Below are 18,104 nucleotides of genomic sequence, written 5' to 3'. Positions count from 1 at the left end.
ACAGGCAGTGATAGAGCGATGGCAGAAATATTAAATAATTAGTTTGCTTCAGTATTTACCAGGGAGATAGAACAGGTGAACATGACTTTCGATCATAAGATTAGTAATGAAATAACTGCATTTAAAATAAAAAGGAGGTATATTAAATAAACTAATCAAACTCAGAGGAAAAAACACTGGTCCGGATGGATTTCATCCACACATTTTAAAATAATCTAGGGAAGAGATAGCAGAGGTATTACTACACATATTTAATAATTCATTCGAAAAAGGTTTAGTGCCAGAGGGCTGGCAGATAGCTAACATAATATCTATATTTAAGGGAGATAGAACATGTCCAGGGAACTATAGACCAGACAGCTTAACATTAGTGGTAGGAAAAATAATGAAATCCTTACTAAAGGAGAAAATAGAACATCTAGAAACCAAAAATATAATAATGAAGTCAGCATGGATTTCAAAAGGGAAAGTCTTGCTTGACCAACCTCATTGAATGTTTTGAAGAGGTAACAGAGAGAATAGACATGGTTACTAAAGTAGATGTAATTGATCTAGATTTTCAAAAGGCCTTCGATAAGGTACCACAAAATAGACTAATGAATAAGGTCAGAGAATGCAGAGTCAGGGGACAAGTAGCAGAATGGATAGCTAGCTGGCTTCAAGACAGAAAGCAGGGAGTAAGGGTAAAGGGTAACTATTCACAGTGGCAGAAGATGGGAAGTGGTGTTCCACACGGTTCAGTGCTGGAACCACTGTTGTTCACAATTTATATCAACGATTTAGACTTTGGAATCAAAAACACAATTTCTAAATTTGCAGATGACACCAAATTAGGGGAGATAGTTAATACTGAGGAGGACTGCAACGAATTACAGGAAGACATTAATAAACTTGCAGAATGGGCATATAATTGGCAAATGAAATTAAACAGATAAATGTGAGGTATTACATTTTGGTAGGAAGAATAGGGAGGTCACTTATTACTTGGAGGGTGCGAGTCTGGGTGTGGTAGAGGAGCAAAGGAATCTCCAAGTACAAATACAAAAAATCACTCAAAGTAGTGACACAGGTTAACAAGGCCATAAAAAAAGCAAACCAGGCACTAGAGTTTATTTCTAGAGGGATAGAATTGAAAAGTAGTGAAGTTATGCTAAACTTGTATCAAACCTTGGTTATACCACATATGGAGGACTGCACACAATTCTGGTTGCCATATTATAAAAAAAGGATATAAAGGCACTGGAGAGGGTGCAGAGAAGATTTACAAGGATGATACCAGAAATGCAAGGGTATACCCAATAGGAAAGGATAAACAGGTTGGCTCTCTTTTCGCCTGAAAAAAGGCTGAGTGACCTAATTGAGGTCTTTAAAATTATGAAAGGTTTTGAGAGAGTAGATACAGAGGAAGTGTTTCCAGTTATGGGGAAGAGCATAACTAGAGGCCATCAATATAAGATAGTCACCAAGAAATCAAATAGGGAATTCAGAAGAAACTTCTTTACCCAGAGAGTGGTAAGAATGTGGAACTCGCTACCACAGGGAGTAGTTGAGGCAAATAGTATAGATGCATTTAAGGGGAGACTAGATAAGCATATGAGGGAAAAGGGAAGAGAGGATTATGCTGATAGATTTAGATGAGGAAAGACGGGAGGAGGCTCGAGTGGAGCATGGACTGGTTGGGCCGAAAGGCCTGTTTCTGTATCGTATATCCTATGTAAAAGGATATCCTATTACAAGATAGTTATTTTATCAAAAGCAGTGGCAGTGGCGAAAGGATAAAGAGCAGCCCGAGAGCAATCCTGAATTAAAGCAGCGGCAGCGATGAGAGGACAAAGGGCAGCCCGAGCGCGAACCTGAATTAAAGCAGCGGCAGCGACATGACTCCAATTCAAAAACAAAATCAAAGAGTGACATCACAGGAGAGCAGGTAGGTGATTGGTTGGTGAATATTACAGCTTTTTTGCTCAATAAGTTAGGGAAGGGGGTTAAATTAAGAGCTGAGAAACTATAACTTGCTCGTACTTATTAAATTAATAACTTAAACTAGGTAACTTAAACTAGGTAAAATAATCAAACAAAAAACCTAAAATATCGACTGAATAAAGTCTTTAACTAATTAATTAATAAATAAAACAAGGTTAGAGATGGCAGGGCAGTTGGTTTGTCATAACTGCATCATGTGGGAGTTTGTGGAGACCATTGCGATCCTGAGCAACTACAACTCGAGGAGCTTCTGCTTAGAGTTGTTGAGCTGGAGTCCGAGCTGCAGACATTGAGGGGGGGAGAGTTACCAGGACACTGATCCAGGAGGCAATCACACCCTTTAGGTTAAGTAGTACTTTAGAGTTCATCAGTGGTCATGGACAGGAGGGTGTGACTGCAAGTCAGGAAGGTATGGGGACCCATGATGTAGTGATGGAGGAGCCTCAGTCCTAGACCTTGTCCAACAGATATGAGGTACTTGCTACCTGTATGGATGAAGAAAAGGACTGCAGGGAGGATGGGCTACTGACCATGGCACTGTGGTACAGGGGACCATCCAAGTGGGGGGAGAAAGAAGGAATATGGTTGTGGTAGGGGACAGTATAGTCAGGGGGGATAGATACTGTTCTCTGCAGCTGAGAGCGTGAGTCCCGAAGGTTGTGTTGCCTGCCCAGTGCCAGGGTTAAGGGCATCGCCTCGGGGCTGGAGAGGAACTTGGAGTGGGAGGGGAAGGTTCCAATTTTTGTGGTCCACGTAGGTACCAACAACATAGGTAGACTAAGAAAGAGGTTCTGTTGAGGGAGTTTGAGCAGCTAGGGGCTAAATTAAAAAGAACCACAAAGGTAATAATCTCTGGATTACTACCTGCGCCACGAGCAAATTGGCATAGGGTCAATAAGATCAGAGAGATGAATGCATGGCTCAAAGATTGGTGTGGGAGAAATGGGTTTCGATTCATGGGGCACTGGCACCAGTACTGGGGAAAGAGGGAGCTGTTCCGTTGGGATGAGTTTCACTTGAAACGTACTGGGACCAGTGTCCTGGCGAATTGAATAACATGGGCTGTAGATAGGGCTTTAAATGAAATAGTGGGGGGGGGGCGGGGGAGGGTTTAGGCGAGGGAAAACTTAGAAAGTTAGAGAAAGGACAAGGCAAGAGTGCAGGGTAGCGATAGGGGTAATGATAACCAGAGTGTGCCAGGAAAGGACAGAGCATACAAGCATAAGAGTGCACCAGCAAATAGGGTCAGAGTAGGGAAAAATGGTAAAAAGACAAAATTAAAGGCTCTTTATCTGAATGCATGCAGCATTCATAACAAGATGGATGAATTATGGCACAAATAGAAATAAATGGGTATGATCTGATAGCCATTACAGAGACGTGGTTGCAAGGTGACCAAGTCTAGGAACTGAATATTCAGGGTTATTTGATATTTCGGAAGGATAGGCAGAAAGGAAAAGGAGGTGGGGTAGCTCCGTTAATAAAGGATGATATTAGCACAGTAGTGAGAAATGATCTTGGCTCGGAAGATCAAGATGTAGAATCAGTTTGGGTGGAGCTAAGAATAAAAAGGGAAAGAAGTCATTGGTGGGAGTAGTCTATAGGCCCCCTAACAGTAGCTACACTGCAGGACAGATTATAAATCAAGAAATAATGGGGGCTTGTAAGAAAGGTACTGCAATAATCATGGGCGATGTTAATCTTCATATAGATTGGACAAAACAAATTGACAAAGGTAGCCTTGAGGACGAGTTTATATAGAGTGTATTCAGGACAGCTTCTTAGAACAATACACTGTGGAACCAACCAGAGACAGAACAGGCTATTTTAGATCTGGCAATATATAATGAGACAGGATTAATTCATGATCTCACAGTAAAGGATCCTCTAGGGAAGAGTGACCATAACATGATAAACTGAATGTGAAATTCTGTGGGTGAGAAACTTGGGTCTGAAACTAGTGTCTTAAACTTAAATAAAGGCAATTACAAGGGTATGAAGACAGAGTTGGCTAAAGTGGACTGGGAAAATAGATTAAAAAGGTAAGACGGTAGATAAGGAGTGGTAGACTCAAGGAGATATTTCATAACTCTCAAAATAGATATATTCCAGTGAGAAAGACTCTACAAGAAGGATGAACCATCCGTGGCTAACTAAAGAAGTTAAGGAGGATATCAAATTGACAGAAAAGGCATACAATGTTGCAAAGATTAGTGGTAGGCCAGAATATTGGGAAACTTTTAGAAACTTGCAAAGGATGACTAAAAAAAGAGAAAATTGATTGAGAGTAAACTAGCAAGAAATATAAAAACAGACAGCAAGAGCTTCTACAAGTATATAAAAAGGAAGAGTGTAGCTAAAGTAAACGTTGGTCCCTTAGAGGGTGAGACTGGAAAATTAATAATGGGAAACAGGGAAATTGCAGAGACCTTGAACAAATATTTTGTATCTGTCTTCACGGTAGAAGACACTAAAAGCATCCCAATAATAGCGGAAAATCAAGGGAGGAACTTAAAACAATCTCTATCACTAGAGAAAAAGTACTATGCAAACTAATGGGACTAAAGGCCTGCATCCTAGAGTCTTAAAAGAAGTGGCTGCAGAGATAGTAGATGCATTGGTTGTAATCTTCCAAAATTCGCTAGACTCTGGAAAGGATTGGATTGGAAAGCCGCAAATGCAGCATCCTTATTCAAGGAGGGAGAGAGAAAGCAGGAAGCTATAGGCCAGTTAGCCTAACATCCGTCATTGGGAAAATGCTGGAATCAATTATTAAGGAAGTAGTAGCAGGACGTTTAGAAAATCATAATCCAATCAAGCAGAGTCAACGTGGTTTTCTGAAAGGGAAATCATGTTTGATAAACTTAGAGTTCTTTGAGGATGTAACGAGCAGGGTGGATAAAAGGGAACCAGTAGATGTAGTGTACTTGGATTTCCAAAAGGCATTCGATAAGGTGCCACATAAAAGGTTACTGCACAAGATAAGAGCTCATGGTGTTGAGGGTAATATATTAGCATGGATAGAGGATTGGCTAACTAACAGAAGACAGAGAGTAGGGATAAATGGGTCATTTTTAGGTTGGCACACTGTACTGTAACCAGTGGGGTGCCACAGGGATCAGTGCTGGGGCCTCAACTATTTACAATCTATATTAATGACTTGGATGAAGGGGCCGAATGTACTGTAGCCAAATTTGCTGATGATACATAGATAGGTGGGAAAGCAAGTTGTGAGGAGGACAGAGTCTGCAAATAGATAGGATATAGATAGGTTAAGTGAGTGGGCAAAAATTTGGCAGACGGAGTATAATGTGGGAAAATGTGAGGTTATCCACTTTGGTAGGAAGAATAGAAAAGCAAAATATTATTTAAATGGAGAGAGACTACAGAATGCTGCAGTACAGAGGGATCTGGGTGTCCTCGTGCATGAAACACAAAAAGTTAGCATGCAGGTACAGCAAGTAATTAGGAAGGTAAATAGAATGTTGGCCTTTATTGCAAGGGGAATGGAGAATAAAAGTAAGTAGGTTTTGCTACAGCTGTACAGGGCATTGGTGAGACCACACCTGGAGTACTGCGTACAGTTTTGGTCTCCTTATTTAAGGAAGGATATACTTGCATTGGAGGCAGTTCAAAGAAGGTTCACTAGGTTGATTCCTGGGATGAAGAGGTTGTCTTATGAGGAAAGGTTGAGCAGGTTGGGACAATACTCATTGGAATTTAGAAGAATGAGAGGTGATCTTATTGAAACATAAGATTCTGAGGGGGCTTGACAGGGTAGATGCTGAGAGGATGTTTCCCCTCGTGGGGCAATCTAGAATTAGGGGGCATAGTTTCAGAATAAGGGGTCAGCCATTTAAAACAGAGATGAGGAGAAATTTCTTCTCTGAGGGTCATAAATCTTTGGAATTCTCTACCCCAGAGAGCTGTGGAGGCCGAGTCATTGAATATATTCAAGGCTGAGATAGGCAGATTTTTGAACTACAGGGGAGTCAAGGGTTATGGGGAACAGGAAGAAAAGTGGAGTTGAGGCCAAGATCAGATCAGCCATGATCTTATTGAATGGCGGAGCAGGCTCGAGGGGCCGAATGGCCTACTCCTGCTCCTATCTTCTATGTTTCTATGTCAATTTAAAAACACCTAATCTTAACTTTATCAAGGAGTTACATTACATATTGGAACTGTCGATAGGCTAGTTGTACTATACCTCTTAAAGGGCAGAAGCAGTGCCCAGATAATTGCTCACCATCAACAACACCTAAACATTTTGGAGTAGAAATTAAGTAGGAGTCACAATAAAGTCAAAGAACGGAGTATTTATTTTTATTTAAGTCATACACCGAACTCTTACCCATGTTGAAAGGATCACCAGCAGTGCTATGTGGAGTAGGAGATGGTGTCCTGGCTGTTGGCAGGAATGGGTCAGCCTGTCCAACTGGGGAACCTGCACCACTCCGGCTGAGAAAAACACCAAGCAAATCCTGATTGTGTTGCTTGGCCTGGGAGTCAAATGGATCAAATGCTGTTCCTAAGATTAAAAAAAATACACAAAATGGTTAATTGGAGAACATAACATTTGGAATTGGTAACTTTTCAGGAACCCAATTAATTTTTTTTTAAAGCATTAGACAATTGCATTATTTAACTTCCAACCACAGGCATTCACGTGGCAATTTTAAAAAAATCCACTATCAGTATCAATTCATTTATGTTTAAACTCAGTTTAAATTAAAGCTGCAGACATATGCCAGTCTCTTCTGTGGTTAGGAGACAATCATTAATGATATTCAGATATAAAAGGATTTTTACCCTATGGCTGCTAGCTAGGGACATTCCTCAAGCTGACCAGTTTTGTACATTTTCAGCTCATGAACGACAATGTTGAAAATCACACTTGCTGTAATAAAGTTATTCAAATGTCAAGAATTGCTTTGTGATAGTAACATGAACCCAAAGCTTTAAACAAAACATTAATATTTTAATACTGTTTTTTCTGTCCCTTTATTCTTCCTATTCTCTGTTCTTTATTTTAATTTTACATTTCCTACTATACTCTATTCTGCCCATTTTAACCTTGGAACTCACTGATCTCTTCACTTCTGTTTTCTTGTTCCATTATCCAATTTGTAGGTAGAAGCAACTTTGAAAAGATTGCCATTAAAAATTGGTTCTAAAGGCAACTTTTCCAACCAATCGTATGGCAAACATCAGAGGAGTAACCTGGGCGTAGGTTCAACCAGACTCTGCTATCTTTATGATATCCAAACAGGAAGGAGCTACTGACCAATGAATATCATGGTGGCTTCCAGGAGCATGATCAAACAGGTGGGTTCATCTGCACCAAGCCAAGGTTTTAAGCTTGCATCCTTTACGTGCACATTAGGAGTATGAGTTGCAGCTCTGTGAGCTTCTGATATCATTAACTCCTACTATACTGTGGTTAGGGTAAGTTTATTAAACTTCTGAAATTTTCAACATCCAGTTTTTTAATCTGGTTAAACTTATTCAGTAATTTAATTGCTCAGATAATTGTTCACTTTTATCAAGGAGTCACATTACATATTGAACTGTAGGCAGACTGGTTGTACTCGTGCCAACAGGTGGTGCAGTAGTTATCTATGTGCTGTTCACTAACTCTAGTTCTGCTTAGTTTGAATGGATAAAAGTTTCCTTAATCCTTGCTGAACTGGTCCAATAGTGGAAAAAGTTATGCATTCCCAATTGTTGAAGAGTTGCAGTCTTGATGAATTTTCAGGCCCCAAACTTTCCCAAATGTCAGGAGAAAATGTGGAGGAGGCCACAATGCAAAAAGTGCATTGCTGATTTGCTCATGCGTGCATCAGGCCAACCACAACCCGGAAAAAAAAGCTGCCTTCCACATCCAGTGCCACCAAGACTGGCATTTAGGTTTTCCATTGATACTGCTACACCTTTAGCAGTGCAAGAAATAATCTCATGAGGCGGGTCTCCATGTCACTGAAGGCATAATGTGCTGTCTGCTGACTGCTTTATTGCCTCCGGAGAAAAAGGATGAAGTGAGGGAAGACAGTACTAAACAGGTAAAATAAAAGAATGATTTTCACCTTCATAAAAACAATGAAGTGAGAAAGAGAACAGTTGGCAAGCAAGGTAGTAACATAATGAATGAGATCAGCTATCAAGTAACATAGCACTGCATATCAAAGTACATTAGAGTGAAACAACATTTAATCTCACTAAACTAAATACAAAAGTTTTCTGCATCCTAGAAAAACACAGAAAATTGTCCACAAAACACAGGATAAGATGCCTAATGTAAAAAATGGTTTGATCAGGATCTATTGTGATAATATTCAATTGACAAAGATTTATTTTTGTATTAGCTGATTAATGTATTGAGTTACAAATGTGCAGTCTTATGATTCAGTACCAGGATACCCATCTGATAGGATACCCATCTGATAGTAATCCTCAAATGTACCTGAAAACAAAGCAGGTAAGTCTATTGAGCACAAATGATTTATAAATTGGAGGTTGGTGGATGAGGTAAGTTATGAATCCAAGTCACTATTCAATGACACAAAAAGTCAGGCTTGACTTGCACATGCAATGAAAAGAATCTTTGAAACCATATGGAATTTTTGATCGGTTTCAGTAAATTTAAAAAGAAAAGCTGCCTACTTTTTCATGTATGTGTCTTTACAGTAAAGAAGTAGGCTACATTTTAAAATGGGAATATTACAACCAAGTCCAATCCTATCATCACCAAACACACATATCTGCACATTAATCACTGGACTGTGATCAAAAACAAGAATCCTGCTGAATTTATTTCTTCCCTAGCCCAAAGGCCGCTTCTGCTGCCCTGGCTGAAATCAGTGAACTCAGCATAGATAGAAGATTGAACCTGGGGCCCACATAATTCCTTACAGTGATATGGCCAAGATTAAGAACTCAACTTCCAATGTGCTGCACCACAATACACAAGGAATTGGACAATCTATACATTGAATGCACTGGAATTCTGAATTGCAGGTAGAGATTAAAGTATTGTTTTAACATACTTAAACCACATTTTCACTTTATTTTAGATATTGAAATTTAAACTCTATAAGCAGGTCCTTTTGAGGATCATGGTCAAATGGTTCCCCTGGTACCGAATCATATCACACCACATTTGTAACTCAGTAAAACTATTGGTAGATTATTTTGGATGGCAACAGAGTTCTCTCCCATCAGTAGGGAAAACTGGTTGAATGTCATTGTAAGAAAACATCTGAAGTTCTGGTCAGAGATTAGATGCTTCTCATTTGATGAAAGAATCACCCCCAAGGATCTTGTTCTAGCAGCCAGTTCTGATGAAGAATTACACCTGAAACAATGAAGTATCATTCTCTTTCAGGTTTTGACTTGTCTATTATGCTTTTCTAGTACTTTGATTTGATTAAGTTATCAAACTCAGCCAATAGTAGGTCTTTAAAGGACTGAACCGTTTGAATATTGTACTTTCTAATCCAGAGACTAGAGTCAATATAAATGCAAGCTATTGTTACTGTAAACTTGGCTCAGCACACTCATTTCTGATGTTGAAAGTTGTGGATTCAAGCCTCACTCCATGTTTTGAGTATATAATCTAGACTGACACTTCAGTGCAATGCAAAGAGAGTGATGCATTGCTAGTAGTGCAATTCTTTAGATGAAATGTTAAACCAAAATTCCACTGTGTCTGTTTTGCTGGTTCAGCTGGGCTCAAGATCTCACGATCCTATTCAAAGAACAGGGGATTCTCATGATGCCTGGACCAACATTCTTCGGTCAACCAACACCATCTAAAATAGATTAACTGGTCATTCATCTCTTTGCTGTTTGTGGGACCTTGCTGTACATAAAATGTTTACCTAGGCAACAAAGACCACAATTCAAAAGTAATTAACTGTGAACCATTTTAGGGTCTTGCTGAGCTATATAAATGAAGCATCTTTCTTTCTAAATCGAACTGAAATTAACTCAGAACTGAAATCATTCATTCAGTTAACACAAGGCTTATTTTCAAAGTTTACAACTCTCAATCGTATAGCTACAATACCTTCACTAATCCTCGGTGATGGTGATAGAGGGGGAGAGCCTGCAGACCTGCGAGGGGTAGAATGTTCTGAACCTGGAGCACCACTACTCCCCTGTGCTGATGGGATGGAGGAAGTGCTACCAAACAAGTCATTGAGCAAGTCAGAGTTAGTTGGCAGAGGTTTGGCTTGAGCAGTACTAGGAAAGGTCTGCCCTGTAGCACCCCCATTGAGACCAAGAAGATCCACACTTTCAGGTGCTGAGGATCGAGAAGGCGTCTGCTTTTTGCCACTTTTTGGTGTCCCGAGCTGTTTTTCCGTGCTAGTTGTACTGTGCTGGCTTGAGAGGGACAGAAGTTCGTCATCTGATGGCTCGCTGTCCTCATTCACAAGAGCGGTTCGGTCTTCTGATGGTGGGTTAGCACAATTCTTATCACCTTTTGTTTCTAGAAAAACCATTTTGAAAAATAGTTACATTTTAAATAAAAAAGACCTCAATGGGTAGTTTTTTGGCAAAATAGGAACTGCCATTTGATTAAAAAAAATGACGGGGAGAAAACAAACTCTTCCTTGAAAAGGTGCATAACATTTGCAGGAGTCAGAAAGCAACTGACAAAATGAAGATTCTCTGCAGTTACCAATCAGGTCTGTGAACATTTTAAACTTGCCTTTGCACCACACTGTCATTCTACTGCAGCTGGTGTGAAAACCAAATGGTCTAAGATTACCTCATAGAAGTGGTGCCACACCCGCATTCAGCTCTGACTCGACTCCCAAATTACACTGGTTTAACATCATACAAAATTGCTTAGCAGCCATGCAAAAGCGGGTGTAATTTTAACTTCTAGCAATGGTGTAAAGCGGAAAATATATCAGATTGGTTGCCTGTTATACAGTCCGCCTGATTTTCCTTTCATTGAAGTCAATGGAAGTGAAAATCGGAAGAGGGTGCAACGGGCGGCCAATCTGATTTTGCCCGTTTTACACCATCACTAATAAGGCTAAAATGATTTCTAATGTAACTGGTTCATGAATTCCTAAAACTTTTTGTAGCCCTCTACCAAAGTTAATTCACACTTTTAGAACACAGAAACGTATATTAGAGATGCACTATAAAAGGTGGACTGAGGTGTTGTAGAACTATGCAGCAGTGCTTAATTACCTTGCCGGGCCAGGGATGGGAAAAATGTGCTTTGTCCTGTGCTCTTTATATTATCTGATGAGGTTTCCACTTCAACCACCGTATCTGAAGCAGCTTTACCTGCAACAAGCAAAGTCAGTTATGTTACTGGAGAATCAATGTTTCAATACCTTACTTTCCAATTCAATTCTAGTCTCAAGGAAGGAATGTGATCAGCTGGCTGATGTCTTCACCGCCATCTTCAATCTGTCATTGGCCCAGGCAGTAGTCCCTACATGCTTCAAGACCGCTACCATTATTCCTGTGCCAAAACAAACGGCTGTGACATGCCTGAACGACTATCGACCTGTTGCACTCACACCCATCATAATGAAGTGTTTCGAGAGACTGGTCCTGGCTCACATCAAAGCCAGTGTTCCCGCCTCTCTTGACCAACACCAGTTTGCCTATCGTGCAAACAGATCAACGGAGGATGCAATCACAACTGCTCTACACTCGGCACTGAATCACCTAGATGGTAAGGAGACCTACATCAGAATGCTGTTCATAGACTACAGCTCAGCATTCAACACTATCGTCCCCAACAAGCTGGCCACCAAACTCCAAACTCTTGGCCTGAACACTTCCCTCTGCAACTGGACCCTGGACTTCCTAACAAACAGACCCCAGTCTGTCAAATTAGGTAACCACACCTCCCCCCCCTGACCCTGAACACGGGGGCCCCCACAAGGATGTGTGCTGAGCCCCCTCCTCTACTCCCTCTTCACCCACGACTGTGTGGCTGTTCATGGTTCCAACACCATCATCAAGTTTGCGGATGATACCACGGTAGTAGGCCAGATCACCAACAACGATGAGTCAGCCTACAGGGAGGAGGTCCAGCATCTCGTGAAGTGGTGCGCCGATAACAACCTGGCCCTTAACATCAAGAAAACCAAAGAAATCATTGTGGACTTCAGGAAGTCTAAAGGCGGAAGTCACACCCCCATCCACATCAATGGGGCTGTGGTGGAAAGGGTGGACAGCTTTAAGTTCCTCGGAGTCCACATCACGGAAGACCTCTCCTGGTCCCTCAAAACCTCCTCTCTGGTGAAGAAGGCCCAGCAGTGCCTATATTTCCTAAGGAGGCTGAAGGGATGTAACCTGTCACCCCTGATCCTCTCTAACTTTTACCGCTGCACTATAGAGAGTATCCTGACAAACTGTATCACAGTATGGTATGGCAGCTGCAGCTACTATGACCGGAAAGCCCTGCAGCGGGTAGTCAAAACTGCCCAACGCATTACCGGCACCCGGCTACCGACCATAGAGCACATATACCAGAAACGCTGTCTACGGAGGTCACGGTCCATCATCAAAGACCCTACCCACCCCAGCCAGTCTGTTTGCCCTCCTGCCCTCTGGGAGACGCTGCAGATGCATTTGCACCCGTACGACCAGATTTAGGAACAGCCTCTTTCCCAGGGCTGTCATCCTACTGAACTCCACAAATAAACTCTAAAGCCTGCACATCTGCCAATGCACTTTATTATGGTTATGTTTATGTTAATGTATTACAAGCCAAATGTATGCTGAATGTTTAAATGTCTTAATCTAAATGTACACTCTCGGGAGCCGCAAGCCTACATTTCGTTGTACTGCACTTGTGCACTAACAATGACAATAAAAGTTGATTTGATTGTCAGGGAGGAACGGTTCAGCCTTGCATAAGTACCATTTATAAAATGAAAGGAACACCAATACCCAAAGGTGAATAATGTATGATTTCAATGGATCAGATACAACTCCACCTCCATTGAAGTACCCACACTTTTTTTTTTTTTTTTTTGTATACAGGACACCAAAAATTAGTACATTGTTGACATGTCTCAACGTACTGCAGCTTTTTTCCAAAAAATTCACCCAACTAGAACAGGTGTGCAATTTGCTGCCCTGAAAAAACTCTCTTGATTCTCCTAAGCTCCAAAGACACATTTCCACATGCTCACCCCCCCCCACTCAGTGGGTAGCACTCTCGCCTGAGTCAGAAGGTTGTGGGTTCATATCCCACTCCAGGATTTGAGCACAAAATCTAGGCTGACACTCCAGTGCCGTACTGAGGGAGTGCTGCATTGTCTGATTTTGGAGGAGAAGTTAAACCGAGACCCTGCCTGCCCGCTCAGGTGGACGTAAAAGATCCCATGGCACTATTTTGTAGAAGTGCAGGGGAGTTCTCCCCGATGTTCTGGCCAATTTTTATTCCTCAACCAACATCACTAAAACAGATTTGGTCATCATCACATTGCTATTTGTGGGACCTTGCTGTGTGCAAATTGGCGGCCGCATTTAGTACATTACAACAGTGACTACACTTCAAAATGCCTCATTGACTAAAGCGTTTGGGACGTCCTGAAGTCGTGAAAGGTCCTATAAAAATGTAAATCTTTCTTTTCCTTGCATTGTCACTGTGTTAAAATTAAGTTTTATCACAGTCTATTATAATCACTATCTCAACACTGGAACTCCATACCTCTGTCTTCACTTCCTCCTACAATCTACAGATTTTTAAAACCAAAGCTTGATGTCACTGAACCGCTGCTTCTCAATTTCTCTCAACATCTCTTCTTCTTGCTGTCCTGCATTATGGGGCAAATTTTATGATTTAGTGCTCCCAATGCAAAGCTTCACGTAATGGGAATGCACATCGGGATTTCAGGTGTGGAGGTGACCTATGCATCTGAATTCCCAATATGCACCCCAACATGCAAAGCGCTGCACTGGGAGTGCTAAATCATAAAATTTACTGCTATTTACAAATGAGGAAAGGTTGGTTATTTTCTTAAATTAAAAAATCTAGATGAAAGAGGGCCTTGCTCCTTCACCTAGGTTTCTCAATTTTTAAAAGTCAGCAGTTCATTTGTAAATTATTTGGTTCGACTATTTGTTGGGTAAACTCAAAAAGTAGCCATAGTGCATCCCTCCTTACTTAAATACATTTCTAAAATAAAAATTAGAGAATTTCACAACAGGTGACTGGAATACCCAGATTATTCCAGGAAGGACCAGATCCTAGCTTTCAGACAATTTACCCACTGATTATGAATTCCGTTTATACAAAGCTTTAAAAATATTTAAAACTTATGAAAGTTGTCTTACAACCGCTTCAAAACAATGGTATTTGCTCACCATTTTTGAAATTCCAACCCAAAAAATTAGGTTAAATAATGTGGCTAATGTACCAGAGTTTCTCATTGAGTTACTCTTTTTGGGCTGGAAGAAGAAACATACCCTTTTAAAAAATAAAAAATAAATTCCTTTTGCCCTGGGTCATGCACCAAGCACAGCTGAAAGGGCAGTCAAACAACCTCCACCTATGCAATTGATCACCACACAGCAGTGTGGTTGGAGTGGTAACAGTGGTGTAGCAGATTGCAAGTGTGAACTCACTTCCCACCATTACGTGCTACTAAACACTGCAGCGGCAAAGAACTGTCCGTGTGCAGTTACAGTCAAGCTGCACAAATCAACAGTAGGTCCAATATTTTTTTTTAAAGTACCATTCCAAAAGCAAGTTTCTGCATTAACAAGGGGGAAATGAGTAAAAGCCGATCCGTAAGTTAAACACACTCTCCATAGACACTGCATAATCTACTTTATTCATTGCTTCTACCTTACTCATTTAATATCCTGAAGGAAAAGTTCTACATAAATATTCCCAGATGCCATAACTCCAGACTCGCTATCTGCCACATTTCTACTATTCAACCCTAATCTGGTCCCAGTAACACAGGAACCATTGCGTTCCATGAAATATTTGCTTGTTTCAGTCTATACTCGCCTCAATAATCTTCAATACCATACCCAAAAAACTATCCGACAAGCACAGAAGATGCAAGTACTGTACCAAATGTGATGGTGCAATATTCACTTTATTCCAAGTATGGGCAAGTATCAAATTGTGCAGCATCTATGACAGGATTATACTAGTACCTGCTGCTAAAGTTTCCTGATGTTCTTGGTGGCTTGAAAAGAGGGTGTTGGGAGTAAGATCTTTGGTGTTCAAATGCTCCCAGGGAGGTGTCAGGTCAAATCGTTTATCAGAAGGTTCAACCTCTACTTCTAGTATCACGTGAAACAATGGCGGATATTTCTCTGGAGAATCACAGGCATCCAGCTCAGGTCTAAGGGTCGGATAGAGAAACAGTTCAGTGTCAAGACAGATATTTCTCACCAATTTTTAAATTATTTTGATTGCTGTCAAATCTGATATTTCTTCTAAGATGAGCAGATATTCACAAATTTTTAAATCCTTCAGGATTTGATGTTACATTTATGTTTCCAACAGCCCATTTCAGCTATTTAATTGGCCCCATTTGAACAACTTTGGTTAATAAACAGAAGAATTTGAATTCTTTTACATACAAAAGATCATGGAAAAGTTTATTTGGGAAATGGTGCATGAAGCTTCACCTAACATTTCACAGGGGCATTTTGGATTGATACGGAATGCTGAACTGTAGCTGCTCTCGATATAAACATGAAGGATTGGCTAATGAACTTGTAGAGCTGCTGCAGTCATGGTCACGTGGATGCTTAACATCTCTCAGACAGTGCGAAGGTGCACTCCTCCATGGTGTAAACCCTCATCTAGTCTAACTATCTGCACGGCCTTCACACTGTCCCACGAGACAGCCAAAATGCATCTCCTGTGGCACTGCTCACAGTAGATTGGATGATACACTTTCATAAGGACAGGAGTGTTATACCATGCAAAGCACAATGGCCCATAAATTCCACTCCCTATGGGTGTGTACGCGTTGTGTACTTGCCCGTAGGGCCAACGGAAGTGCCGGATTTAGACATGCACTGCGCATGCGCTGGAAACCGGAACTTCCGTTCTCTGAAGGGCTTCACAGGTCAAACGCCTGTGCTGGAGAGGCAGCGCGTACGGCTGGAACTTCCGTTTTTTTTCATACTATGCTGCAGTCCAGGTAAGTCGAAAGCTGCTGCGCCTGGAAAAGCAGGCGCAAGGCCTGCTTTTAACAGGCTAACAGCTGAATTTTTTTTCCACTGGTATCATTTTAAAATACTTTAAAAGTAAGTTTATTTTAAGCCCTGTTAAAAACTTTAAATTTTTTTTTTTATTTTTTTTTTATTTAAATTTTTGCTTAAAAGTTCATTTATGTAATTTATATAGTCATTTTATAAAAATGTGATTTTGAAAAAAAAATTATTTGAAGTTTTACTTGTGTTTTGGGGCTGATCTCTATTCATAGATTTGACAGGTCTTCCTGTCAAACCTATGAATGGAGATTCCCTGCTCTGATTGGCTCCCCATGGCCCACGTGATCCCAGGGACGCTGCGAACTAGCTGCGCCCCTGGGATACGCGTGCCCTGCACACTGGCAGTTTGGGGAGGCACAGCAATGGAATTCTGCGCCTCCCAAGAACCCTCCGGTCCAGGCGGAGATTTTTCAAAATCGCAGCCCTCCACCCGCGGGAGGGCTGCGAGCGGAATTTCTGGGCATTGTATTATGCTGCTCCCCTGAAGTCAGAGTTTAGTTGTTGTTTGGTCAAAGAATTTTTCAAATTGGATTATACTCAGGCTCCACCACAGAAATATATAGCAATTTAAGATGCTAATCTTATATAAATAATCTAATAACCTGGTTAAATCATTGTACTGATCAAATGAACAGGGAAACAGAGTTAAAGGGCAATCAATTAACTGTATAATCTGTCTACAGGTATTGGCATAGAAACCTGGCTGTGTGCAGTGAAACAATTATCTACTTTGTTCCAAGATTAATTTACTTTCATGAGCATGTTTATTCCAGCGTTCCCTGACAAATGGCTTGAAAAAAAATTATGAAACCGATGACATTTTAGTATCTTGTGTAACCATGTGCACCTAAAGCCAAAGGGGAATCAGCAACTTGCTCCCAGACCTTGTCAATGTTGCTCTGAATCAAGCACAAACAGCATACAAGAGTAACCACGGAAACAATGCTCAGCCAATATTCCCTCCTTCCATATGGAATGGAGCCCCGGCTTTGCACAGTACCTACCCACTGAGATCAGGAATTCAGTGCAGTTTCATAGCACATTGATATTCTAACACATGCCACTGCCCTGTAATCTGGACAAGTGTAGCATTAAGTGAATAAACAATCTCTCACTAAACACAAAGTGGTTGTGTACGAAAAGATGTGCTGACATGTAATTATACAGAATGAACATTTACTTATGATTCCTGTACTTCAAGCTACCCATCAAGAAAAAAATTAGAGAACTGGTCATTCTGAGGTGGTGAGGCACAAAAAGAGAGAACAAAAGTTCAAACATTTTGATAAAAAGAATATACAACACTGAAATCTGCGACAAAGTATCTCTTAGAAATTATGTCAACTACATGTACACAGTAAGGACAAACTAGCCAAGATTATATTTGGTACAAACTGCCTGTTACTTTTGCAGAATTATCGGAACATAGAAGCAAATGAGGATTGAGGATCATCTATTGGAGAGGTAGCAACCAGAGTGCCTGACCCAACTGTACCATTATTACTACCTGACTCATCAGAGATCAATAAAGGGAAGCAAGAACAAGTCGATCACTAAGTGAAAATACCAGAGTAAGATCCAATTGCCAATTGCACATCCAGAAGGACATGTTAAAAATCTAAAGTTTCTAAACACATCCGCGTATAGATTATTAGCTTCAATATGTACAAGGCTATTTTAGGATAACTACCATGGATACAAAAGAAAAATAGATGGGAAATCATCGGATTATAACTTAGCACAAAACGTTTTCTAAGAAAGAAGCAACAAGATAGTATGAACACATACTTTAGTACATGCCAATGTTTAATGACATTGTGATGAGTATGTAATGTAGAACCAGTCCCTTCATGGTGTCTGATTATGTACAAATTAGGCACATAGTTTAATCTAGA

At 40.6% G+C, this 18,104-nt stretch overlaps 1 protein-coding gene across 2 annotated transcripts in view; it reads right to left on the bottom strand.

The window, feature by feature from the left end:
• The window catches only part of dnajc6 (DnaJ (Hsp40) homolog, subfamily C, member 6), a 167,277-nt gene that overhangs the window by 45,956 nt on the left and 103,217 nt on the right, over positions 1–18,104 (bottom strand). For both annotated transcript variants that reach the window (XM_085982706.1, XM_085982705.1), the window contains 4 exons: positions 15,136–15,326; positions 11,188–11,286; positions 10,049–10,471; positions 6,335–6,511 (listed from right to left, as the gene is read on the bottom strand). In XM_085982706.1, the coding sequence (XP_085838832.1) occupies positions 6,335–6,511; positions 10,049–10,471; positions 11,188–11,286; positions 15,136–15,326 (890 nt within the window). The remainder of the gene's footprint in view (positions 1–6,334; positions 6,512–10,048; positions 10,472–11,187; positions 11,287–15,135; positions 15,327–18,104) is intronic.

The sequence above is a fragment of the Somniosus microcephalus genome, chromosome 3 (genome assembly GCF_052327205.1).
Source record: "Somniosus microcephalus isolate GS21.2 chromosome 3, FLI_Smic_1.0, whole genome shotgun sequence".
Lineage (NCBI taxonomy): Eukaryota > Metazoa > Chordata > Chondrichthyes > Squaliformes > Somniosidae > Somniosus > Somniosus microcephalus.
The sequence above is the reverse complement of the archived record's forward strand: the minus strand, read 5'-3'. Positions and strand labels throughout refer to the sequence as shown.